The sequence below is a fragment of the Oryctolagus cuniculus genome, chromosome X, assembly GCF_964237555.1.
Source record: "Oryctolagus cuniculus chromosome X, mOryCun1.1, whole genome shotgun sequence".
NCBI classification, from domain to species: Eukaryota; Metazoa; Chordata; class Mammalia; order Lagomorpha; family Leporidae; genus Oryctolagus; species Oryctolagus cuniculus.
In genome coordinates this window covers 132,277,735-132,304,065 of record NC_091453.1, presented here as the reverse complement: position 1 = coordinate 132,304,065, position 26,331 = coordinate 132,277,735, and the positions used below count along the sequence as shown (strand labels likewise).

Below are 26,331 nucleotides of genomic sequence, written 5' to 3'. Positions count from 1 at the left end.
TGCCCGGCTCCGCCCCCTCGCCCGACAGCCGCCGCCATGTTTAGTTGTTACTTCTTCACACAAGATGGCGGCTCCCAGGGAGGAGGCATGAGCTCCCTGCCGTTACCGCTCCTCCTGCCGTACAGTTGCCACTCCGCGGCCTAACTCTGGCTCTTTGGAGCGGCTTCTGTGGGAAGGAGTTTTGAGGAGGGAAGCGAGGATTGGACGCTGCCTTGCATTTGGTTTGGAGTGCAAGAATTGACCCAGAAGGAAGAGAATAGGGGGGAAGGGGGAGCTAGTCTCAAGATGGCGGCTCCCAGGGCGGCAGGCGCAGCCTGAGGAGCAGAGGCGGACTCAAGAGAGGTGCGAGACCTCACGAGCCGTACGGCGCGAGGCCCCGAGCAACTCCTGGGAGTTCGAACTGGTTCCATCGGCTTTCGGCGCGCCTCCATTCCTCAGGAGTGTCGAGGTGGTTTGGCGAGCGGCGGCTGCACTGAACGCTGGGCGGGGAAGCGGGACGGGTTCAAGATGGCGGCTCCCACAATTGTGGTCTGAGCGCCGGTGGGGCTGGAACGACCGCGGCGCTTGTGGCTGTTTTCCACCCGCCCCGGAAGCCGGCCAGTGCTGGGGACTTGGGGGTGTGGGAACCGGGCCGGGGCTCCGCCATTTCCGGCGGGGGAGGGCTACGACTGAGGAAGGGAGGAGAGAGAGGCGGCTCAAGATGGCGGCTCCCAGGTCTTGCCACCCGAGCTTCTAAGCGGGAGCGCCCGGGCGAATGGTCAGAGCGGCAGGACTCGGCGGCTTCCAGCTTCTCCGGGCGAGGCGCTCAACAGTTTCAGGAGGCTCTTGAGGAGACGGGGCGAGTGAGAAGAAAGGGAAGAGGCAGAGGGAAGGAGTGTAGCTAAGATGGCGGCCTCCATGGAGTCGTCCACCGCTGTGTGAAGAACCGCTCTTCAGTGAGAGCTGCCTTAGACGAAAGGGGGTGTGTGAGAGAGGAATTGAGGGGCTCCCTTCCCGCTGGTGACTTCTTCCCATCGCACCTCTTCCCGGGACTATGGCTTCGGCCGTGTCGCCCGCCAACTCGCCAGCGGTGCTCCTGCAGCCCCGCTGGAAGCGAGTGGTGGGCTGGTCGGGTCCGGTGCCCCGACCCCGCCACGGCCACCGTGCCGTGGCCATCAAGGAGCTCATCGTGGTGTTCGGCGGCGGCAATGAGGGGATCGTGGACGAACTGCACGTGTACAACACGGGTGAGTGCGAAGCCCGCTGGCTCCTCCGAGCTTTCCCTCGCTCCATCTCCTCCCGCTCCCTCCTCTGCCCTCTCCTCCCCCCGCCCTCCTCCCTCCGCCCTCCCTCTCCCCCTCTCCCCCCTCCTGCCATCCCTCCCCCCTTCCTCCTCAGCCCCCCCGCCGCTGATCTGCTCTCTCCTCCCCCTGGCTGTGCCTGGTGCCTCTCTTTTCCCCGGTCCGCCCCCCGTTCTTCCACCCCCGGACTCTCCTGTGTTTGAGGGTGGCTCCTCGTTACTTGGGAGAAGCCCTCTAGTGGGACTGGCGAGGGGGAGGGGTGCCACCGCGCTGGCGACTTCTCGCCGACACCGTTAGCCGCCGGCTGGGGCGGCGGGCGGATGTGTCCCCTTGGCGGAGCGGGGAGCCTCCCCCGCACCCCGCGCCGGCCCCGAGCCGCCTTATCGCCAGTGCCCACTCTCCGTTACAGCGCTGTCTCCGCCCGTGGAAGAGGCAGGCGCTCCTACGGGGGGACCGGACCACCGGGCCCGCCGGCCTGGGGGACCCAAAGGACGGGACGCGAGGCCGCCCCGCTGCTTTCGGCGTTTACTCGCGCGGGGTGCTCGTGGCTTTGCAAGTTGCCTGTCTTCCGTGCGGTGCCTTCCGGCGTCCCTGCAGTGGGCTGGTTGACCCACACCTCACCTGCTCCGTGTGGTGAAGGGGCTTTCAGCTTGTCCTGCCTCTTCCCCAAACCCAAGCCACAGCGGTTGCGGGGAGTCTCTCCATCCCCAGGCATGGCTGATGCACCAGGTGGCCCTCTGCCCCTCTGCCTCCTGGGAGCCGCATGCTGGGTCCCTTGCTGGGCAGCCTGGCTGGGACTCGGGGACACAGCGCCGGCAGCTGTGTCTCCCGCACCCCCAGTTGGCCTGTTTGGGACAGCAAGCACAGAGGTTAGCCCCTGAGATGCCCGTGGACTGCTCCCTGGCCCACGGGACCCAGACTGGGTCTGTGTCCGCTCTCCTCAGTGAGAGCCTGGAAGACTGCAGGTGGCGTGAAGAAGGTCCCCGCCCATGACCGTGACCGGCGGTGAGGCTGGCTTGCAGCGTTTCCGCCTTGCCCTGTGGCTGTTCTCCCTGGACTAGCGGAGTACCTCTAGGGCACCTCCCACCCTGGAGACCAAGCCTGCATGGGCATCACATCCCGGATGCCAAAAGGCTACAACTGTTTCTTTGTTTTATTTAAAGACTTATTTATTTACTTGAGAGGGAGAGGCAGAGAGATGTCTTAGGTCCATTGGTTCACTCCCTAGATGACCACAACAGCTGGAGCTGTGCTGATCCAAAGCCAGGAGCCAGGAGCTTCTTCCGGGTCTCCCATGCAGGTGCAGGGGCCCAAGGACTTGGGCCATCTTCTACTGCTTTCCCAGGCATATTAGCAAGGAGCTGTATCAGAAGTGGAGCAGCCGGGACTCGAACTGGCACCCATGTGGGATGCCAGTGCTGCAGGCAGATGCGTAATCTACTGTGCCATAGTGCCGGCCCCAACTGTCTTTAACTTGACTGGCCTGTCAACTCCTTGCTCTTGAGGTGGGGGGTGAGCAGCAGGAAGCCCCAAGGGAGAAAGTCAGTTTGAGCAGTAAAAGGATTGGGGCTGGGCTCACCCCACCCCAAGGGAGAGGGCCAGGTTTCTCTTGCCCCCTACCAAGTTGAATTTGAAAGGCTGGTGGACTGCTGGTGACCCTTTCTGTCCGTTGTCTCTTGGTACCTGTTGCCTCCAGGGAATGGGACCTTTCCTGGGGGGGGGTGCTGTAGTAACTAGGTGGGGGTTGTGGGTGTACCTGCAAGCCAGGCAACTGTGGTGGCAAGAATTAGCCCAGTGAGCTAACGCCAAGGGGAGGACTACAACTTCCGCAGTGGTGGGGCTGTTGGTGGAGATGCTGTCGCCATGAACAGCACCTTTTCAACTTCTTGGACCGACTCTTCTCATAAGGCCTGGAGCAGGCTCCCTGGCAGGGAAATGCAATTTTAGAAAGTAGGGCAGGGGCCTAATTACAATCAGCTCCAAAGTCCACTGCCCGCTGCCTTGGCTTCCTGGGGCCTCTGCATATTCATTAGTTTATTAAAATGAATTGACCACTTTCGTGTTAATTCATTAGCAGTCTCCAAAGATGGGTTGTGTGTTAGAGGATAGCCAGCCTTCCAGAGGGCTGGGAATCCTCCAGGGGAGCACTTTGCAAAGTGCCCCGATCAGTTCCTTAGGCGACTTCTCAGAGAGTGTCTAGGAGCCCCGCTCCGGCTTCCTCACCCCGCGTTTCACCCTTATTTTGGCGAAATGGGAGCGTGGTGAGCATTGGGCCTCAGTAGTCAGCATCTTGTTCCTGCGGAGTCCTGGGGAGTCCTGGGGAGTCCTGGCGGCCTTGGTGTTGCCAGTCATCCTAGCTGCCCCCAGCAGCTGCCTCGCCTGCTCCTTTGTTTCATTTTAAATGAGGGCAGAGCTTGTTCTCCTTCCGCCTCTGCCTCCTCTCCTTTGCCTTTTGCAGGATCAGTCCTCCCAAAGACTTGCCCCTGTGGAGAGAAACCCGATCTGGAAGCATTCCTGTCACTTAGATGAGAAAGCGCCAGGGCCAGTGTGTGGGCCTCCCTGTCTTGGCCAGCTCTGCAGTCTGGGGGTGACGAAGGAAGGGCCTGGGGAAGTGTGTGTGTCCTGGAAGGGTGCGTGTGGGAGAGAAAGAGGTTCTTCCTCTTCACCAAGGTCACCTCAGTGGCTGTGGGACACTTGACGGGTCTTTATGAGGTCTTAGAGTAGCTACTGTCCTTGTCCTCGGATTTTATTCAGCAGGGCAAAGCAGATTGCCCAGAGGTTCTGAGCTAAAGGGTTCCTTGCCCTGCAGGGACGGGATAGGATGTCCCCCTGCGGGGGTGCTTGCCCAAGGCTGTTTTTGCCTCAGTGGCTTTCTAATGTCATAGGCTCTTTTTAATGTTTATTTGCTTCTATTTCTTTGAAAGGCAGAGAGAGATCTTCCATCTGTTGGGTCACTCTCCATACGCTCCCAACAGCCGGGGCTGGGCCAGGCCAAAGCTAGGAACGCCACATTCCACCCAGGTCTCCCACGGGATGCATTAGCAGGGAGCTGGGTCAGAAGCAGAGCGGCTGGCTCTTGAACCCACCCTCTGATGTGGGACGTGGGCATCCCAAGTGTCGGCTGAACCCACTGCACCGCAGCATCCACGCTGTCCTAGACTCAGAGTTGAAAAGAGCCTGGGGAAACACCTAGTGGGACTTCCTTATTTCTAGCGATGGAGAAATCGGGGTCTGGTGACAGGTCCAGGATCACCCCAGTAGCTGGTGGCGGACTTGAGTGGGATTGCAGACCTTTGCAAAGACTGCCGCGGTCTGCCTCGCGCTTCCATTAACAGGCCATGAGCCACTTCCTTGGAAACGCTTCCGTTTTCGTGTGTCCCTGTATCTAATTGGCCATTAAATCAAGCCGGGATCACATTTGCACTCCCTGCATACCAGGCTGACCTCGTTTCTCAGGGGGCTCTTGGCAGGCACTTCCTGATTGGCCCTGCTTGTTAAATTTGTTGGGAAATCCTGTTCACCCTTCAGGGCCCAGGTCAAATGTCACGTCTCTGAGAAGCCCTTACCGTTCCTGTCTTCCGTGTTACCCTTGCTCTGTGCTTCCAAGGGTCGAGCTTGGCTCACAGCTCTGTCGGTGCGCTCCTGTCATTGCTCTCAGGGGTATGCAGCCTTCCTGCCCACTGGGAGTGGGAGGGGAAGGTGTCGGCCTCCCAGCATCCAGCTTGGCGCCTGGGTCGGGGCCACTGGAAGTGTCATGGATCAACCAGAACCTTGCAGATTGACAGAAGGAAAATAGTTTCTTGAACTTGGTGGTCTGCCTCCGCCCTGCTGTGTGGATGGTGGTGGGACAGCAAACCGTGAACAGGGGTAGGGTACTGATAAAACACAGAAGCGAGGGCTTCAGTCTTGCTGAGTAGAGGGAGGGGCTGAGTGGTGTCGGTCTGGTGCAGGATCCTGCAGGTGATGGCCTCCCCTCTTCAGGTTCCCCTCAGTGTTGAGAGCCAGCCTGCAGAGCAGTGACGAGCCAGAAGGTACCCAGAACCAGGGCTCCAGGAATTGGGCTACATGTTATCCCCCACTTACTCCTAAGGGGCGACTGAGTGACTTCAAGAGACAGACAGAAGGGAAAAGAGGGTGGTTGCTTGCTGCCTTGTGCTCTTGGAGGCGGAACCAGGACTTGGGAGTGAAATGCAGAAAGACAACAGAGTTGGCCTTCATACCATGAACTGTACTCCCTGGCAGCCCAGCCTTGATGGGGAGTGAGGACGGCCCCTGCCCTGCCTGGACTGTTCTAGAATATGATGAGCACATCTTGTGTCTCATAGAAGGCTCCTGGTGCTCAGGAGCCCTGGGGACATCACAGGTCACTTTGAGCCTGGCCTGCTGGGTCAGTGATCACAGTATGATGGGAAGGCCATGGGCTGAGCTCATCTGCCCTGTGGCTTTGTCCCCAGCCATGACCTATGAGTGCATAGCTGTTCGCTTCCCCAGCCAGGATAGCTAGTGGCAGCCTGTATGTGGTGCTCTTAGGCAGACATGTATCCATCACTTTGAGTCAGTAAGTGACAAGGATGTTGTCTGTCCCTATTTTCTGTGAGCTCAGGTAAGTCACTTCCCCTGTGGGACTCTCCCTTTGTTGACCAGGAACTTGACTGTGGTGGTCCCGCAGGTGTCTCTCGGCTTTGCTCCTGCTGACGTGGATGACGCTCCTGTGAGCGTTCAAAGCTGTCTCTGCCGCTCTGTGGAAGGTTGATTGGCTTCCCCATCAGAAGCTGCCTGTTTTCTTGGTTTGTCTTTGCATTGGGACCATGAGATAGGGCCAGAGAGCAGGGCTCTGGGTAGGTGAGTGCGCGTGTGCACAGTGGGTACACGTGTCATACGTCTCCTGTAGGAATATGGCAGAGAGGCTGTGCTGGGCAGCCTGGAGTCCCAGTGACTCAGCTAAAAACAGCTAAGGGGACAGCAGCCTGCTTCAGAGCCACCTGTGGAGTTGGGTAGTGGAGAGCTGGGGAGGCACTTTTCTCTAGGGCAAGGCCTGACTGTCTTAGGGGAGCACCAGCCCCTTGGCCACGTTGCCTGCACAGCTTCAGGCGTGACAGTGTAGGGCCCATGACCCACAGTGCGGTGGGGGCTATAATAGCGGTCATGGCCAACCCCTTTCCCCTAAATGCATGTGAGTAAGTGAAAAACTGATTTTCCTTTTCCATACCTACTCTCATGACACTTTTTTTGGTCAGCAAACCAAATGTTATTTCTCTTATTATATCATAATACCACAGCATCCTATATGGAAAGTTAGGCTGAGAGCAGTAAGCAGCTGGGACTGGTCCGCAGGAACCTCCCCGCCAGTCATATCCCAAGGGCAGCAGTGTTGAGTCCCCTTCTCAGCTGTGTGTGCCCAGCTGCTGGAGCCACGTTCTCAGCTCCTTCCTGTAATCCACTTACTCAGATCTCAGATGTCATGAAAACCCAGTTAGGGGTGGAATCACCTCTGCTTCTAGCCCCTGGTTTGGGTTTTGGAGGAGAGTGGTATATCCTCCGAGAGCCCTTTAAATACTGTGTAATGGGAGGAGGACATTGCCCCCTGTCACTTCTTCCAGAAGCCCTAGCACAGCAGGTGTGCGAGCCAGGGAGGGGCATGATCCCTGCTGAAAGCTGACTGCTGTTTTGGGGAAGCCAGGCAGAGCCTGGGGTCTGATTTGCCCTCTCTGATGGATTCCCCGCCCCCAGTTAGAAATGGGTGTTTGAGAGGCTTCTGTGACAGAAGCACTGCACAGTTGCCTTGTCATCTCTGGCTAGAGAATATTCTGGAGGGGCACAGGCATTACCGCTGAGTCTGAGGACCGTCACCTAGGAGACACAGAAGCAGGAGGTTGGAGCAGGGATGGTTTGCAAGCCTGCAAGGTGGGCCAGCTCTGGCTGACCTCTATCCCTTGCCTGCCTCCTGGCTTCCTGCGAGAAGATGGACACTGGCCCACAGCGGGTTCTACATAGGTCACCCAAAGGTGCAACAGCTCTGGGCTCTGGCTGTCCCAACCATGTGGTTCAGGGAAGGAAACGAAGGCTCCCGGGAAGAGGTGCCTGGGGCCACGGTGAGTGCATTCGGGGTATAGAAGTTGGTTTGTGATGAGCCACTGAGCAGTAGGCGAAGGAGGTTGGTGGCCAGGTTCCCTGAAGCTGACACGTTATCTTGATTTCCTACCTGTTAGAGTGACTGGAGCCAGGTGCCAGTGGTCCAGTTGACAGAGCTCCTATTAGGGATGCGGCAGTTGTCAGTCCCGCCTTTCTGACCACACGTGAAGCCTGTAGACTTGGGGAATAAGAGGAATGGGGCTCTGGGTCTTGAAGGTTCCGAGGGTTCTGACTTCTGCTTCCTTTTGTTCCCCAGCAACTAACCAGTGGTTCATTCCGGCTGTGAGAGGGGACATCCCCCCTGGATGTGCCGCCTATGGCTTCGTGTGTGACGGTACTCGCCTGCTGGTGTTTGGTGGGATGGTGGAATATGGGAAATACAGCAACGATCTCTACGAGCTCCAGGTAACAGAGTGTAAAGCTCCCTGGTGCTGTCCCCTCCTCCATCCCGGGCGACTCCCCTCGCCCCAGAGCGTCTTCTCCCTATACCGCAACCTGTCTTTTCTCCAAGAGTCCATCTCCAAGTCTTGATTTTGCAGGCAAGCCGATGGGAGTGGAAGAGACTCAAAGCAAAGACGCCCAAAAATGGGCCCCCTCCGTGTCCTCGACTTGGCCACAGCTTCTCCCTTGTGGGCAACAAATGCTACCTGTTTGGGGGTCTGGCCAACGATAGTGAGGACCCCAAAAACAACATTCCGAGGTGAGGCACAGTCCTGTTCTCTGTAATAGCTCCCAGGGCAGGTGTGGTTGCCTGTGTGCAGGGCTCACTGGAGTCTGCAAGCAGACGCACCAGCTCACCCCACTGCGGCCAAGTCCCCTTTCGTGCCGGGGGCTGTGACGTGAGAGTGGCATTAGATGCGCTCTGAGAAAGCCTTCCAGCTTGGAAGTCCAATCCTGTGCAGGCCCTGTGGGAGGAGGGGTGGGCCAGGAGGTGGAAGCCTGTTTTGCTTTGGACTGGGCCCTGCTCCTCCAACCCGCTTGGAGCTGGTTGCTTTCCTTCTTAGCCTCTACTGCCTACAGGTTTCCTGATGGGGATTTTCCAAGGCCCGTGGCCAAGGGCCTTTCTGTTTGGAGGTAGTCCCAAGCCGACACCCCTTCTTGCTCTAAGGAGGCCCTTGAATAATGCCCAGCTTTGTGTGCATAGCAGTCCAGAAGGACTTGCTGCTGGGTCTGGATTCAAGACTGCCACGCAGCCTGATACAGCCTGCCGTGCTGCTCCAGTTGAATTCCCCCTCTAGCCTCTGGGACCTCCTCCTTCAGGGGTGAGGGTGGAACAGCTTGGAGTTCACATGGCTTTAGCCCCACTATGTTCCAGGGCATCCACTGTTCACCGATAAAAGGACATCAAATGAGGCCTCTGACACATGGATTCGAGACTTGCCACAACTCATTTTTCTTCGTCAGGTACCTCAATGACTTGTATATCCTGGAATTACGCCCAGGCTCTGGAGTGGTAGCCTGGGACATCCCCATCACTTATGGGGTGCTGCCCCCACCCCGGGAGTCGCATACTGCTGTGGTCTACACTGAAAGGGATAACAAGAAATCCAAGCTGGTGATTTATGGAGGGATGAGTGGCTGCAGGCTGGGCGACCTCTGGACCCTGGATATTGGTAAGAAGCTGGGTGGTCCTCCGGTAGTCCAGCAGGCCTGCTGCTCAGCTAGCTGCACGGGTGACCACCGTTGCGTACTGAGTGGGGCTCATGGAGAACAAGTGTCCCGCGGAGCTCTTTGCTCTCGTCATGGTGGGGTGGGGCTGAGGCAGCTAGAACTGCCCTGTGCTGGTGGGGTCATGTTTTAAAAGAACAAGGTTCACTTGGCTGAGTTGTTGGCTAGCTTGTGGGAGGACGAGGGGAGAAATGAGTGCCTTTGCATGCTGGAATTCTCCCGGTTGACCGGTCCGCGCTCAGTCTGGATATGCAGTGGTACGCCTTGGTCTAAGTGTTGTAGTAAGATTGGACGTCAGTAGACCGGTAGGTCTCTGGGGGCTCTTTGGGCTGGTAACCAGGTGGGGGGTTAAGAGCAGGTGGTTAACCACGAGGGGGCTGGCTGACAGAGCAGATGAACGCTGGTTACGATGTCCGATAGATCAGAGTCGGCACTCAAAAGAAACAGTGTAGTGAGAATAATTTTCAGCCCAATGTTTCCCAAACTGGCAGGCAGCGCAGGGTGAGTGCATTTTGTGGAGAGGAGGCAAGCAGGCTGGCACAGCTGAAAGCTGAGCTCCGCAGCTCCCTCAAGCCCTACAACAGTGCTGATCGGAGCAGGGCTCAGCACACAGTGGAGGAAACACTTGCTGGGATGGTCGAAACGGCTCGGTACATGCCAAGTTCAGGCCACTGGGGTGATGGTGAGAGGGCCTGCTAGGGCTGTAGGGAGGTCAGGGGTGGAATTCTTGCACTGGGTCAGAGCCTGCCTTTCTGAGCCTTCCCTGAGTCCAGGGAAGATCTCTGTCTGATCCAGGGTGGATAACCCTTCCTCTTCCTACACAGAAACCCTGACATGGAATAAGCCCAGTCTCAGTGGGGTGGCGCCTCTTCCTCGCAGTCTCCACTCGGCAACTACAATAGGAAACAAGTGAGTAGCCACTCACCCGCTTTGCTCTTTCCTGGCCCGGCACTGCCCTCCCTCCCAAAAGGTTCTCGGTCAGTTTGGTTTGGACAGTTCCTCAGACCCGAGGCTGCCTCTGTCCACTGGGCCCTGAGAGAAGACAGATGAGAGTGGAGGGGGCTGCACACAAGCCCGGCCTGGAGACCCTTCTGGGCCTGTGAGGCTCCCCTCCATTAGGGGTGCAGACTGTGGTAGATGGTTCTGTTAAGCAGCCGGGTCTCTAAATGCAGAGGGAGAGGCAGAGCTCTTACGAGGGCGGAGCCAGCAGGTAGGAGAGGACCGTGGCAGAAGGCCTCGTGCACCCTGGGAGACTCCTGGGGAGAGCTGGAGCACTGAAGGTGTTCAGAACTTTGTGGGTTGAAGAGGTGGCCTCTAGCTTGGTGCCTCCTCTACAACCCTTTCCTACTCTTCCCTCCCCCTCTCAGAATGTACGTGTTTGGTGGCTGGGTGCCTCTTGTCATGGATGACGTCAAAGTGGCCACACACGAGAAGGAGTGGAAGTGTACCAACACGCTGGCTTGTCTCAACCTGGGTATGGCCTCCTCGGGCTCCGAGTGGCCTGCAGGAGGCTGACCCTCCTCGGCCCTGACGGCTGTGTGGGGGATGTGCAGGGGGCAAAGCTGGGCCCGTGGCTCCTAGACTCCACCAGAAGTATGCAGTGCGCAGAGTGCTCTGAAGCGATGCTCCCCTTTCTCGTTTTCGAATAGGCTCTTCATGTACACGGTCCAGCATCTGAAAGCACAAAAGCACACGTGCTGCAGAGCTTCCCCTCCTCCCAGTTCCCTCCTCAGAGTCAGCCACGTGGGTGGTGTCTTGTCCACCCTGCAGAGACTTCTACACACGCAAGCGTTAGCTGCAGCTTTTAAAGCAAATGGCAGGCCACACCTGGCCTTTTTCATTTCCTACATCTTGGAGAGTATGCCCCATCCCTGCACAGCGAGCAGCCTCATTCTCTTGAGTTACTATCGAGGTGCCATAACTTGTACAGATGCTGCTCTGTGAGTATCCTTGTGCTGTCCCCACCCACTTGAATGCATGTGCAGAGGGTAAACACTTAAGAGTAGAGTTGCCATCACATGTTGGCACACCACCCTGCACAGAGGCTGTGGCAAAGTAGACTGCGCTGGGGGTGCCACAACAGACCACTTCGGCCAAGCCTGATAGGTGACTGAAGCGCCCTGTGGGCCGCCCCGGCCCAGGTGCATGTCGAGCCCCATGTGCAGCGATCACAGAACTGCCAGACACCTGATGATTCTATTTGCATTTCTCTCATTTTGACTGAGGGTGTGTATTTCCTCATGGAATCTTTCCATTGGTTTTTCTGCAAACTGTGTTCCCCTTTACCAGTCTTTTCTGTGCATGGTTTCACTATGTGATAAGTTCGGTAAAACTGTGCATTTCGAATAGTTTCCCAGTTTTTTGATTGTGGCTTTTAAGTTTATATTTTTCAGATGTTTGTTTATTTTGATCTACTTGAAAGCCAGAGAGAGAAAAATACATTCCATCCCCTAGTTCACAAATACCCACAACAGTCAGGATGACTGGGCCAGACCAGAGCCAGGAGCCTGTAACTCCAACCCGGTTTTGCACACGGGTGGATGGGACCCAAATACTTGAGCCATCATCCACCGCCTCCCAGGGTGCATTAGCGGGAAGCTGCATTCGAGGTGGAATAGCTAGGGCTCAAACCAGCACTCTGATACGGGATGCAGACGTCCCAAGCCGCGGCTTTAACCTGCTGCCGCATAGTGCTCACGCGCACCCCCTGTAGTTCTGTTTTATGCTGTTCTTTTGCCTTGTAGGCTTTTTTTTTTTCTTTCTTTCTTTCTTTTTTTTTTTTTTTTTTTTTTTTTTGCTTGCTTTGCTTGCTTTTAACTTAGTCTTTGACAACTTCTGGTATTCCCCATCCCTGACAGCAGAAGGGTGAAGGGCCATTTGGTGGGGGGTGGTTTCCTCTGTTGACCACCCCCCTCTTTCCATTAGATACCATGGCCTGGGAGACCATCTTGATGGATACATTGGAGGATAACATTCCCCGGGCTCGAGCCGGCCACTGTGCTGTTGCCATCAACACCCGCTTGTACATTTGGAGTGGGCGCGATGGCTACCGCAAGGCCTGGAACAACCAAGTATGCTGTAAGGACCTGTGGTACCTGGAGACAGGTAAGATGCCGTCCGACTGGGCGCCCACTGCTACCATCCCGAAAGCTAACACACCCACCCCCCTTACCAGTGGTGTTCTTTACAGAAAAGCCACCTCCCCCAGCCCGGGTGCAACTGGTACGAGCCAACACCAACTCCCTGGAGGTGAGCTGGGGGGCAGTGGCAACAGCCGACAGTTACCTTCTACAGCTCCAGAAATATGACATTCCTGCCACGGCTGCTACTGCCACCTCCCCCACACCCAATCCAGTCCCGTCTGTGCCCGCCAACCCTCCCAAGAGCCCTGCCCCAGCAGCAGCTGCGCCTGCTGTGCAGCCGCTAACCCAAGTAGGCATCACGCTCCTGCCCCAGGCTGCTGCTGCGCCCCCAACCACCACCACCATCCAGGTCTTGCCGACGGTGCCAGGCAGCTCCATATCTGTGCCCACTGCAGCCAGGACCCAAGGTAAGGTCCTGGGGGCATTCAGTGCCTGAGTAGGGGCTGCTGCTGTGGTTCATTGGCAGCCAAACTAAGTCAGCAACACAGCGGCTGGCAACTTCCTCGGGCATCTTCCTGCGGGTGGGGCAGGGTGAGAAGGCCCAGCTGCCTGGGACAGCCAGGCCTCCGAGGGCAGGGGCCAGCCAGACACAGCGCAGGCAGGCAGGTCAGGGCAAGTGTGTGTGCTGAACTTAGCGGAGGAGCTGGGATGGGATGTGCAGGTGACTTGCTGAGGGTTGGCCCCTTCTTGCAGGTGTTCCTGCTGTTCTCAAAGTGACTGGACCTCAGGCTACAACAGGAACCCCATTGGTCACTATGCGACCTGCCAGCCAACCTGGGAAAGCCCCTGTCACTGTGACCTCCCTTCCCGCTGGCGTGCGAATGGTTGTGCCAACGCAGAGTGCCCAAGGGACGGTGAGGAATGGTTGCTAGGCTGGGCTTAGAGGGCAGGGGTGGGATTTTGCGGGGACCCAGTAGAATCAATAGGAAGCACTCTGACAGAGGCCCAGTCCCAGCCTGCACCTGTACCGCATAACCTGCTTTTCCAACATTTGTAAAGTGTTGATGGTGATAGCTCTGGAAGATGTGGCAAGAGTTAATAAGTTCTTGTCGCAAAAACACGTTCGCCTTCCATCTGATCCTGAGGGCATTTCGAATGTGGGCTTTCTTGTCCTGGAGCCTGAGGGGAGACTAGCCAGCTGGGTTTGACCCAGGCCTGTGAGAAATGGAACTGTGTCTGACTCTGGTCTTTGCGAAAGAACTGCTGCTGGGATTGCTGCGCCTGCTCGTGTTCGGGGCCGGCTGCAGGGAGAGCCAAGAGATGCTGCTGGCAGGATGCAGGTTCCCTGGGCAGGGCTGAGCCCTTCCGCTGAGGCCTGCAGAGCAGGGAGGCAGGCGGCGCCCTGTAGGCTCACGCTCCCCGTGCCCACCGCAGGTCATCGGCAGTAACCCCCAGATGAGCGGGATGGCTGCGCTGGCAGCTGCTGCCGCTGCCACCCAGAAGATCCCTCCTTCCTCGGCGCCCACAGTGCTGAGTGTCCCAGCAGGCACCACCATTGTCAAAACCGTGGCCGTGACACCCGGCACTACCACCCTCCCGGCTACTGTGAAGGTGGCCTCCTCGCCAGTCATGGTGAGCATTAGGTTTTCTGGTCCTGTTTCTGAGCCGGCAGCCTCAGGACTGGGGCTTCTGGTCACTCATCTGACGACAGTGGTCACTCCTTCTGGGCTTTGGACCAACCCTCAGGTTATTGGTCCACAATTGGTGCGTGCATGGGCTGTGGAAGAAGCTGTCACCCTTAGGTTGGGGTGTGACAGCCTTAGGCTAGACCTGTAATCTTTCAGCTTGCTTGTGTCCTTCAAAATGTGTTGTTCTTTGGCCTGGGATAGGGGAGGGGGTGGGGAGATGAGGCTGGAGCTCCAAGCCTTCCGTGGGCATTCTGGGTGGTGGCACCGCCCATCATGTATCTCTGTCCCCTCTAGGTGAGCAACCCGGCCACCCGCATGCTGAAGACTGCAGCTGCCCAGGTGGGGACATCTGTCTCCTCTGCTGCCAACACATCTACCCGCCCTATCATCACGGTGCACAAGTCGGGGACTGTGACAGTGGCCCAGCAAGCCCAGGTGGTGACCACAGTGGTGGGTGGGGTCACCAAGACCATCACCCTCGTGAAGAGCCCCATCTCTGTCCCAGGAGGCAGTGCTCTGGTGAGTGACAGGCACCACCTGGCGGCATGTGACAGCTGCCAGGCCACGATGACTGCCAGTGGTGACTTGCTGCTCTGGGCCAGCTCCAGGAGAGCCCCAGCCCAGACCATGCCCTTGTTTGGTTTCCGGGTCACTCCCTACTGCTTTCTTTCCTTTCTAGATTTCCAATCTGGGCAAAGTGATGTCAGTAGTCCAGACCAAACCAGTTCAGACTTCAGCGGTTACAGGTCAGGCATCTACGGGCCCCGTGACTCAGATCATCCAGGTGAGCTCTTGGTCCGTGCCACCAATGGTCCCCTTCCTCTGCCTCGTGAGCAAGAGTGGGTGCCAGGCCACAGCCCAGACTTGAATCCCTGCCCATGGAGGATCCCCCAAGAAGTGTAGTTCAGGAAGTCCTGCAGCCCAGTCCCATCGTCCACAGCACCTAGAATACCCCCTGAGCTCCTTAGGCTGCCGTCACAGGGTGGCCAGCTCATCTACCTGCTGACCCTTTCAGACCAAAGGGCCGCTGCCAGCGGGGACAATCCTGAAGCTGGTGACCTCAGCAGATGGCAAGCCTACCACCATCATCACTACCACGCAGGCCAGTGGGGCGGGAACCAAGCCCACCATCCTGGGCATCAGCAGCGTCTCCCCCAGTACTACCAAACCCGGCACGACCACCATCATCAAGACCATCCCCATGTCAGCCATCATCACCCAGGCGGGCGCCACAGGTAGGAGCCTGCCCCACTGGGAATTGCGTAGCTTCTTGCTGGCGAGGAGGTGAAGTCACACCGGGAAGGGGAATGGAAGCCGGTGACTCTGTGCTCTTTGGGTTTGCTCTGGCTCCCCTTTTTGATCCTCTGCTTGCATTTCTGTGACGGTCTGGAGGGAGATGGCAGGGTCGTGGCTGCAGTTCACAGTTCTTCCTTCTGCTCTAGAGGCAGCAGGGGAGACACGGGGCCCAGGGACCCTCCCAAGGCTGAATTCCTGGGCCCGTCTCTCTGTCCAGGTGTGACGAGCAGTCCTGGAATCAAGTCCCCCATCACCATTATCACCACCAAGGTTATGACTTCAGGAACTGGCGCGCCTGCCAAGATCATCACTGCTGTCCCCAAGATTGCCACTGGCCATGGACAGCAGGGAGTGACCCAGGTGAGGCGGGCCCCGGCCCTTTGCTCAGTGCAGTCTCCAGTCCAGTCCAGCCAGCTTAGGAGTGACGTTGGTGGCACTTTCCTTTGCTATTCCAGGTGGTGCTAAAGGGGGCCCCTGGACAGCCAGGCACCATCCTCCGCACCGTGCCCATGGGGGGTGTTCGCCTGGTTACCCCCGTCACTGTCTCTGCTGTCAAGCCGGCTGTCACCACGTTGGTTGTGAAGGGCACCACAGGTGTGTAGCCCACGGGTCAGGGCCTGAGCAGTGGCCGGGTTCCATCCCTCCTCTTGTGACTGCCTCCCTGCGGGCCGGCTGGGGAGGGTAGCAGGTGTTCTCTCCAGAGCCTTCTGTCTCCCATGGCTGCCCTTCAGGGTTTCTGGCAGCCCAGCCTCCTCCAGAGAGAAAAGCTGCTGCACAGGTGGTAGCAGCGACAGGCCTCATTCGGCCTCTCCCTCCCACCCTCCCTCCCTGTAGGTGTCACAACTTTGGGCACGGTGACAGGCACTGTCTCTACCAGCCTCGCTGGAGCTGGGGGCCACAGTACCAGCGCCTCTCTGGCCACGCCCATCACCACTTTGGGCACCATTGCCACCCTGTCGAGCCAAGTGATCAACCCCACTGCCATCACAGTGTCGGCTGCACAGACCACGCTGACGGCAGCTGGTGGGCTCAGCACCCCCACCATCACCATGCAGGTAGGACTGGGCCCAGGGACATGTGCTGTCTCCAGGGCATTGTGCTGCTGGGTGCAGCGGTGACCAGGCTTCCCTTACTTGAGACGTTCTCCCTGTTGGCACCCAGTCCCTGGCATTGTCCGCTCGTCAGGGAGGCCCTGTGCTTCAGCCACGTGTGGGTGTTGGGCATCAGGTTCTTCCTCTTGTAACGTTACAGAGGATATCAGTGTTTTTTGGATGTATACGTAGTGTTTCTGCTCTTCATACTGTTCTTAAGCTGAATTCCTGGAATGTGGAGAAGTGTGGCTTGCTGCCTTTGTGTGTCATGGTGGCGGGGTAGGGGGGGCCCATTCCCTGGCAGGGTGCTTACCTCTGGCACATGACCCTCCCCTGCCTGGGCCTTGCCTCACAGCCCCTTCTCTGTGCAGTTGCCCTTGGTGGTTGAGTGGCAACTCCTCCCCGGTGACTGAGCCAGTGTCTTGGGATCAGAAGACAATTGGATCTTGAATTTGCAAGGACTGTTTAGGAGTTGGTGGTCTTGATTGGCACAGGTGACAATGCAGGACAACAGGAGGAACAGCTGTAACACTAACTTTTCTGGTCTTGTGTGTTCCACAGCCTGTCTCCCAGCCCACCCAGGTGACTCTGATTACAGCGCCCAGTGGAGTTGAGGCCCAGCCTGTGCACGACCTCCCTGTGTCCATTCTGGCCTCACCCACCACAGAACAGCCCACAGCCACCGTCACCATTGCTGACTCGGGCCAGGGTGACGTGCAGCCTGGCACTGTGACACTAGTGTGCTCCAACCCACCCTGTGAGACTCACGAGACTGGCACCACCAACACAGCCACCACCACTGTGGTGGCTAACCTTGGGGGACACCCCCAGCCCACCCAAGTGCAGTTTGTCTGTGACAGGCAGGAGGCAGCTGCTACTCTTGTGACCTCAGCGGTGGCACAGCAAAATGGCAGCGTGGTCCGCGTCTGCTCCAACCCGCCCTGCGAGACCCACGAGACTGGCACCACCAACACCGCCACCACCGCCACCTCCAACATGGCCGGGCAGCACGGCTGCTCGAACCCGCCCTGTGAGACCCACGAGACCGGCACCACCAGCACCGCCACCACCGCCGTGTCCAGCATTGGTGCCAGCCAGCAGCGTGATGCCCGCCGTGCCTGTGCCACCAGCACACCCGCTGTGGTCCGGATCGGGGTGGCTGCTGGGGGGTCAGAGGGAGCCCAGGGTTCTGTGAAGCCCCAATGCCAAACCCGCCAGACCAGTGCAACCAGTACCACCATGACTGTGATGGCAACTGGGGTCCCTTACTCTGCCGGGCCACTCCTGGGGCCGAGCATGGCACTGGAGGCCGGGGGCCACGGCACTACCTTTGTGCAGTTGGCACCTCTGAGCAGCAGAGTCGGTCCAGGTGGAGCTGGCAGCAAGAACGTGCCCTTGGGGCGCCAGCTGGAGACCCTTCACATCCACACAAGCAACAGCCCCGCTGTGGTGCGGGGGCCACTCACACCTGTGTACGACAGCCTCCAGTCCAGCTCGCCCAGCACCACCGTGACTGTGACGGCTCTGGAGGCGCTGTTGTGCCCCTCAGCCACCGTGACCCAAGTCTGCTCCAACCCGCCGTGTGAGACCCATGAGACGGGCACCACCAATACCGCCACTACCTCCAATGCAGGCAGCGCCCAGCGGGTGTGCTCCAACCCGCCTTGTGAGACCCACGAGACAGGCACCACGCATACGGCCACCACTGCCACCTCCAATGGGGGTGCAGGCCAGCCTGAGGGTGGGCAGCAGCCTCCCACGAGTCGCCCCTGCGAGACGCACCAGACCACTTCCACTGGCACCACCATGTCGGTCAGCGTGGGTGCCCTGCTCCCTGATGCCACCGCCTCCCACAGGACCCTGGAGTCCAGCTTGGAGGTGACAGCACCGCCCACTGTCACCCAGCAGGCTAGTGCCACGTTGCTTGCTCCGTTCCCAACGCAAAGGGTGTGCTCCAATCCCCCGTGTGAGACCCACGAGACGGGCACCACACACACAGCCACCACTGTCACCTCCAACATGAGCTCAAACCAAGGTGAGTGAGGCAGTGGACCTAGCACGTGTGTGTGTCCCAGGGCTCAAGACAAAGGAAGTGGTAGGGAAGCCTGTCTAGAGTCCCAACGTTTTCTCGCATCTGTTTCGCCAGCGGGGTGGGGTAGAGGTGGTCTGGTGTGTGCAACACAGACGAGAGGATCCCCAGGTAGGCCGCTGTGTGCTGCTCTCTGCTCGCTCACGGCTAGCTGAAGCCAGACGGAGGCCTTGGAGCGTCTGCTGAGCAGCCTTTTCTCTGTTACCCCACAGACCCCCCACCAGCTGCCAGTGATCAGGGAGAGGTGGAGAGCAGCCAGGGTGACGTGAGCATAACCAGCGCTGGTGCCATCACGACAACTGTGTCCGCCACTCTGCCGCGAGCTGTGACTACTGTGACACAGTCCACACCTGTCCCAGGCCCCTCTGTGCCGGTAAGAGTCCAGGACTCCCTCAGCATTTTCCTGCCCTCTGTGCCTCTGGTCCGTGGGAACATGTTCCCGAATCGGACAGCAGATGTCACTCTTGTACCAGACATGGTGGCGCTCTGGGGCCCTTCTGCAGACCATATAAGGACAGCCTTGGGGTCTGCCAGGAAGGGAGGCAGCAGGCAGGAATCCCAGGACCTCAGTGGCTGTGGGGCGCTTGTAATCTCCTAATCCTTTTCCTGTAGCCTGTAAAGGGAAGACAGTGGGGTGAGGTAGGGGGTGGGGAGGAGGTGGCAGTACCCCCTTGTCTAGGCCAGGCGTCCTCTCTGAGAACAGGCTTATTGCGACTAGGGTGTCTCATGGCTCTGTCCTCTCGCAACATGTCTCATGCCATTCTGTGAACTGCTGTCCCGCACCCCTGATAACATGGCGTTGAAGTAGCCCATCAAGAATGAAACCTGGAGGCCGGCAGGGAAACATGGCAGCTGTGTCGCTCCTCAGCCCCACTGCCTGGTTCTGGCCTCCCTCTCCTCCCCTCTGACGGGGGCTTCTCTCCCTTTCTAGAAGATCTCATCAGTGACTGAGACTACCCCAGGGGCTCTGACTACTGAAGTCCCCATCCCAGCCACGATAACGGTGACCATAGCCAACACAGAAACTTCTGACATGCCCTTCTCTGCTGTTGACATCCTGCAGCCCCCAGAGGAACTCCAGGTGTCACCAGGGCCTCGCCAGCAGCTGCCGCCACGGCAACTCCTGCAGTCTGCCTCCACACCCCTGATGGGGGAGTCCACCGAGGTCCTGTCAGCCTCCCAGACCCCTGAGCTCCAGGCCGCCGTGGATCTGAGCAGCACAGGGGACCCATCTTCAGGCCAGGAGCCTACCAGCTCAGCGGTAGTGGCCACTGTGGTGGTGCAGCCACCCCCGCCCACCCAGTCCGAAGTAGACCAGTTGTCACTTCCCCAAGAGCTGATGGCCGAGGCCCAGGCGGGCACCACGACCCTCATGGTAACAGGGCTCACCCCTGAGGAGCTGGCAGTGACTGCTGCCGCCGAAGCAGCTGCCCAGGCTGCAGCCACCGAGGAAGCCCAGGCCTTGGCCATCCAGGCGGTACTCCAGGCTGCACAGCAGGCCGTCATGGGTAGGTGTCACCCGGGAGCCCAGAGGGAAGATAGGACCGTCTTTGAGGGGTGACAGCTCTAGATGAAAGGCTGTGGGGATATCCTGGGAGGAAAAGGCCCACTGAACCCTGAAGGTGGCATGAGTCATGTGATGGAGAGCATCGCCTCGTGGGCCCAGGCAGGTGGGCATTAGTGGAAAGGGAGGAGGCAAGGCCCCTTGGCCGGGTCCCCCTTGTAGTGGGAAGAGGCTGAGATAAAGGTGGTCTGGGAAGCAGGGTCTCTGGGATCAGCTCTGAGCACCTCCGTCGGGGGCATAGTCTGTGCGCTGGGCATGCGCACCAGTGTTCCTGTTAAGTAGTGTTTCGCTTGATCCTGGAGCAGGCACTGGGGAGCCCATGGACACGTCTGAGGCGGCAGCGGCTGTGACACAGGCAGAGCTGGGTCACCTGTCAGCCGAGGGGCAGGAGGGCCAGGCCACCACCATCCCGATCGTGCTGACGCAGCAGGAGCTGGCTGCACTGGTGCAGCAGCAGCAGCAGCTGCAGGAGGCCCAGGCCCAGGCCCAGCAGCAGCACCTCCCCACCGAGGCCCTGGCTCCTGCGGACAGCCTCAACGACCCGACCATCGAGAGCAACTGTCTCAGTGAGCTGGCCGGGGCCGTGCCTAGCACTGTGGCGCTGCTGCCCTCCACAGCCACCGAGAGTGAGTGAACTTGAGCTTCAGTGCTTGCCCTAGGGAGCTCAGTGGATTGAAGAGAGGTCTCTTGAGACCTGGGAATGAACTGGTGATTCAGTGGGTAGGGGGTGGGCAGGGGCCTGCAAGAGCAGGACAAGGGTGCCGGTAGGTCGGCCCTGGGTGGAATCTTCCCCATTGACACTGTCTCTCCCTCCAGGCCTGGCCCCATCCAACACGTTTGTGGCCCCCCAGCCGGTCGTGGTAGCCAGCCCAGCCAAGCTGCAGGCTGCAGCTACTCTGACTGAAGTAGCCAATGGCATCGAGTCCCTCGGTGTGGTGAGTCGAGTAGAATGGGACCCGGAGGAGCGAGGGGCTGTTCCAGGTCCTCAATGCTGAGGGCCTGTTGGTTTTCCAGAAGCCGGATCTGCCGCCCCCACCCAGCAAAGCTCCCGTGAAGAAGGAGAATCAGTGGTTTGACGTGGGGGTCATCAAGGGCACCAATGTAATGGTGACACACTATTTCCTGCCGCCAGATGACGCTGTCCCGTCAGATGTGAGTATCCCCAGGAGCGGACCCCTTTGGTGGGTGGGTCCTTCCGTGAAGCAAGTGTCGGTAGAGACGAGCTTGGGGCTGCCACCCGCAGCAGGGGCCCCGAGGAGGCTGCCCCGTCTTTGGGTCCACGTGAGCAGCCAGGAAACCCGAGTCAGAGAGGTGGAGACTGCTCTTCCGAGGCAGTGGAAAAGAAGCAACAGCTGTTGGTACTTGAAGGCAGTACCTGGCCCAGGTCAGCTTTACCGTGCTGCCCTTCTTGCCACGGAGGGACAGCCACCACTGACCTCCTCTGCTCTTGTAGTCCTCCTGGCCTTGCCAGTCCCAGGATGAAAAACGGCTCCTCTGCTGGTCCCAGAGCTACCACTTTTTTTTTTCTTCCCCACTTTATTCGAAAGGCAGAGCGGTATCTTCCATTCACTGGTGTATTCCCCAAATGCTTGTAACAGCCAGGGCTGGGCTAGGCTGGAGCCTGGAGTGAGGAAGGCAACCTGGGTCTCCCACACGGGCGTCGGGGCCAAGCCGTTCAGGGCTTCACCTCTGCCTGCCAGGGTACGCATTAGCAGGGAGCTGGATCGCAAGCAGAGGTGCCGCAATGTGAGCCAGGCACTCCAGCACGGGATGGATGGTGGGCAGCCCAAGCAGCATCTTAACCTGCGCCAGACGCCCGCCTCTGAGCTGCCTTCTTGACAATGGGCTTTGTGTCTCTTTGTTCCCTCTTCTGTTCCGTCCTCTATTCCCAGGATGACTCGGGCACTGTCCCTGACTATAACCAACTGAAGAAGCAGGAGCTGCAGCCGGGCACAGCCTATAAGTTTCGTGTGGCTGGGATCAACGCCTGTGGCCGGGGGCCGTTCAGCGAGATCTCAGCCTTTAAGACGTGTCTGCCTGGTTTCCCAGGGGCCCCTTGTGCCATTAAAATCAGCAAAGTGAGTCTTGCTGCATGTACCCTTCTGCCTCTGGTTGGTCCTCTGCCTGCAGCTTGCAACAGAGTGCACGCACTCAGCACTCCCTGTCTGTGCTAGGGCAGGTCACGGGAACAGTGCCAGCCAGGCAGGGGTGACTCAGGGGAGCCCCAAGGATGTGGGCCTAGGCAGCAGGGCCCATCTTCAGTGGACAGACACTGCTATTGTGGGTAACGTCACAAGCCCATCCCTTTCCATCCCCAGCCTCATTTCATCCAATCTTGAGAACATCTCGAGGAGATCTGTTCCGTTTTTCAGATGTGGAAACTGAGGCATCGAGAGGCTAAGTCACACCTAGCAGAGCGGCAGAGTGGGTATAGGAAGGATGTGGGTTTATTGTTTCCTTTTTTTTGAGAGGCTGGCCAAGTTAGAGCTTCCATTTGCTGTTTTATTGTCCAAGATGCCCGCAGCAGCCGGGCTTGAGCCAGGCCAAAGGGGAGAAGACAAGAACTCCATCCGGGTCTCCCCCATGGGTGGCAAGAGCCCGACTACTGGTGTGTTAGAAGCCAGCTGCAGTCAGGAGTCAGAGCCAGAGCTAGGACCCTTAGTCCTCAGGCAGTCCAGTGCGGGCTGTGGGAGTTCCAACTGGTAGCTTAACTGCTAGACCAAATGCTCACCCCAAGGCTGCTCCAGTTCATTTTATTTCTTCCACTTACGGGCAGATCTCTTTAAAGCTCTATCTATGGTGTTACGAAAAATAATGGCTTGTGTGACGGATGAGCAGTCTCTTCCGGAAGCTCCTAGCCCCCTCTGTTCTGGGGATGGGCAGGTTGGGCCCTGGCCACAGCAGCTGAAGAGGGCAAGGCCTGACCTTGTGCTCCCTTGGTTCTAGAGTCCAGATGGTGCTCACCTTACCTGGGAGCCGCCCTCTGTGACCTCCGGCAAGATCATAGAGTACTCCGTGTACCTGGCCATCCAGAGCTCACAGGCTGGCAGTGAGCCCAAGAGCTCGGCCCCGGCCCAGCTGGCCTTCATGCGGGTGTACTGCGGGCCCAGCCCCTCCTGCCTCGTGCAGTCCTCCAGCCTCTCCAATGCCCACATCGACTACACCACCAAGCCTGCCATCATCTTCCGCATCGCAGCACGCAACGAGAAGGGCTATGGCCCCGCCACCCAAGTGAGGTGGTTGCAAGGTGAGTCTGCTCCTCGGACTCCTTGGGCGGCTTCTAGGGAAGGGACCGGGCATTCAGCCCACCTGGGCGTTGGTAGCTGACTGACTAACTGTTCGTTTGAGACCTGTTCCCACATGGCAGTTGCCGCTGCTTTCTCCTGACTGTCCTGCCCTACAGTCACTGGTCATTTGTCCTTGTTGTGTTGGGGCCAGGGACATCAGTTCTGAGACAGACTTGACCTGGGATCTTTACGATCTGGGGCCGCTATGAGGGTGTCTCACGGGTGCTTCGCCCGCTCTGGGGCGGCGGACATGCTTTCTCAAGGGGCGGGGTCGAGGTGAGAGGAAGCGGGGAGGGGTGTGAGAAGAGCATGTCCAGAGACCCTGGAGGAAGAGGCAAGAGGTTAGAGTCCAGTTGGGGGTGGGAGGAACCCTTGCTGTGGCCGAGTAAGGGCTGCAGCCCCCTGCAGAGCTGAGCCCAGAGGGTTTCTAGCAGGGTCCAGGGACAGCCAGGCGAGAGGTGCCGTGATCGGGGCCCCGAAGGGCAGTGTGGTGTGTGTCGGGGGCCGGGCTGGGCGGCCCTGCTGGCTGGGGAGACATCGGATTCCGCCTTCTCACTGATACTCCCCCCCTCTCTGCCTCTTAGAAACCAGTAAAGACGGCTCTGGCAGCAAGCCGGCCAGCAAGCGGCCCATGTCTTCTCCAGAAATGTAAGGAGGAACGCCCCTTGCAGGAGCCTGCTGAGGCTGCGGGTGGGAGTGCCTTGGGGGAGCTTAGCTGCACCCACGCCATGCGTCTCCCCCTGCACCCCTTCTCCCCATTGATGGCGAATGCGGTGCCGTGAGGACCTGCACTAACTCTCCCTTTTCCATCTTCCAAGGAAATCCGCTCCAAAGAAATCTAAGGCAGATGGTCAGTGAGAGGAAGCTGACCAGCACCTGGATTCTTCTCCAGACCCCCCTCTGCTTCAGGAACCACCCCCCCGGGCACACCCTTCCCTCCCGTCCCACCGTGTCCGTACTCCACCCTCACGAGCCACTGGCCTGTGTTCGTTCGTTCTCTCTCTCTCTCTCTCTCTCTCTGTTTTTAAAATAAAGAAAGCACATTTTACCGTGGCTGTTGGGAGGAAGCAGAAGGCAGTTGGAAAGAACAGTAAGCGAGAGTAGTATGCCTGCTTCCTCCTCAGTGGGGGCCGGCCCTCCCCGCTGTGCGAGACTGGAGAACTCGGAGACCGCGGAGGGAGAGAAAGGGAAACTTAAAGGAGACAGAAATGCCAGCCCTTCAAAGCCCACACCTGTTTTGTGGCTTTTCTCCCATGGCCGGAGGGGGAAGCCAGGGGCTGTGCGGGGAACAAGCGTAGGAGCCAAGGAAAGAGGTCTCAAAGAGGCTTTCCGCGGTGCCCTGGCCAGGTGTCTGGTTCCACTCATTGCATCACCCCTTCCTCAGGCTCAGCCAGCCCCTCTGTGCCCGTGACCCCCCCGGAAGCTTAACACATTTCCTCAGAGGCCTTTGCTCCCACCTCCTCTCCCCTTCCCCATTACGGCAAGACAAGAAAGGAGAGGAAAGACAGGAGAGGAGCAGGTGGGGGCGGGGCGGGGCGGGGCGCGGAGCAGCGGCTGTGAGAACGTCCCTACGGGGTGTGGAGTAGCTCCCACCAAGCCTGGCTTGGGCCCTTCCTGGCTCTCAAGCTGGGGGCTGCATCACCAACTGCTGCATTTGTTGTATTTTTTAAGTTGAAATCAATGAAGTTAACATTTTTATTGTAATTTTAGCCTTAGCGTGTGGGGTTTGTCCCTTTTTTGTTGTTAGTTGTGTACAGAATGTGTATCTTTTTTTTTTTTTTTTTTTCCTCTCGGCTAATTCTTGGCAGGGATCTTTTTGGAGGAAAATGCAGGGGGCAGCTGGGGCAGGAAAGGTGTGGAATCTCCCACGTGGGGTCTGCTGTCACTGCCCACTTTGATTTCCTGTTGTTAGTCCTGCCCTCTTCTTTTGTCCGTCCCAGGCCTCTGGGACAGAGGAGGGAGTGAGCCATCACACCTCAGCCCTCTAGGACGAGCGCTCCACACTTAGAGGGCCAAGCTTGGTGGGCTGGAGCCTGCTTGTCTTGGCTTCACAGCTCTTTCCCTGCCCCTCAGCCAGGCTTAGCGATACCCTGAAGGACTGCTGCTGCAGCCAGGAAAGGGGTGGTTAGAGGGGAGCCGGGCCTTCGTGGAGGCAGCCCAGAGAGGCTGGGGCAATTGAGTGGGCTAACGGCACCAACCACCAGCTCAATGAATTTGTAGCTTTGTCCCCAGGCCAGACCTGTCCTCCTGTCTAGGGTCACACCCAGAAATTCGGGGCCCTGGAGTTTTCTGCCCAACACCTGCGCTTCAGGCAACAAGCAAGGCTTGCAGGCGGATCGCGGAAAGACTTAAAGGAGCAGCCAGTGTGTTCAGTCCCCGCAGCTCTGCCCGGAGACGGGGCGGGGGGGTGCCCTCCGCCTACGCCCTGCGTCCTCCGGGCCTCTGGTTTGTTGTATTATAGTACATTTCGTGTGGAAGACGTCACGTTTAGTCACCTTGGAGCCCACTCGCCTGGTCCCATTGTTTTACCCCATCCCTCCTCCCGAGCGCCCTTTGATTTCTCTTGTTTCTGAGAACAGTATGCCCGTTCATCTATTGTAGAGTAACCCCTTGTGACTCAATATTACCATAGTGCGATGTCGTTTTGTGCTATTTTGAACAATTAAAAGACTTTTTTTGAAATAACCATCTGGCATCTGATTGTGTTGGGGACTCTGTGACAAGCACCTGGAGGGGGAAGCTGGGGTCTGCCCAGAGCTCATTACTGGCACTTCCAAAGTATGGAGGCGCACAGGGGTGAGGCCCATACCCCTGGCTTGTGGCTCCAGGCTCCTGGCTGCTGGCCTGGGTGAAGGCCAGGTGTGTGCCTCTACTTCGCGAGTCAAACCACGTGCATTTCCCTACCCCGCTGGAGGACTGCAGCAGGGCAGTGGCCTGGCAGGTCGCCAGCAGCTTCCGTGCGCCTACACTGCAAGCACAGGGCCCCCAGGGTGTCCCCACCAGGACAGCTCTGTCTGGCATGAGGTGGGTGCACAGTGGGTGCAGTGGAAGTGACATCCGGTTCCCTCGTGAGCTAGGGCTCCAAAGGGAAGAAGCAAGACAAGTGTTGAAGCACAGTGCCAATGGAGTTGAGGGTACGCTTTCTATTAGGTG

General features: G+C 58.4%; 1 protein-coding gene across 7 annotated transcripts; it reads left to right on the top strand.

Moving 5' to 3' along the window:
* Positions 1 to 53: 53 nt before the first annotated feature.
* On the top strand, positions 54 to 25,863 carry HCFC1 (host cell factor C1). Of its 7 annotated transcripts, none has more exons than XM_002722628.5 (26): positions 54 to 1,226; positions 7,669 to 7,817; positions 7,952 to 8,112; positions 8,817 to 9,025; positions 9,905 to 9,989; positions 10,448 to 10,554; positions 12,006 to 12,185; positions 12,271 to 12,630; positions 12,917 to 13,077; positions 13,598 to 13,795; positions 14,146 to 14,370; positions 14,531 to 14,635; positions 14,867 to 15,086; positions 15,365 to 15,507; positions 15,603 to 15,741; positions 15,982 to 16,202; positions 16,800 to 18,273; positions 18,540 to 18,700; positions 19,391 to 19,835; positions 20,197 to 20,517; positions 20,708 to 20,826; positions 20,906 to 21,043; positions 21,784 to 21,969; positions 22,838 to 23,138; positions 23,763 to 23,826; positions 23,997 to 25,863. In XM_002722628.5, exons 1-26 carry the CDS (start codon positions 1,034 to 1,036, stop codon positions 24,034 to 24,036), a joined length of 6,105 nt encoding a protein of 2,034 aa, XP_002722674.1. In that variant the 5' UTR covers positions 54 to 1,033; the 3' UTR covers positions 24,037 to 25,863. The 7 variants fall into 7 exon arrangements, with proteins under 7 accessions (XP_002722674.1, XP_051693456.1, XP_008248525.1 ...); XM_051837496.2 differs by having other exon boundaries at positions 19,259 to 19,835; XM_008250303.4 differs by having other exon boundaries at positions 19,259 to 19,835; positions 20,194 to 20,517.
* Positions 25,864 to 26,331: the final 468 nt, after the last annotated feature.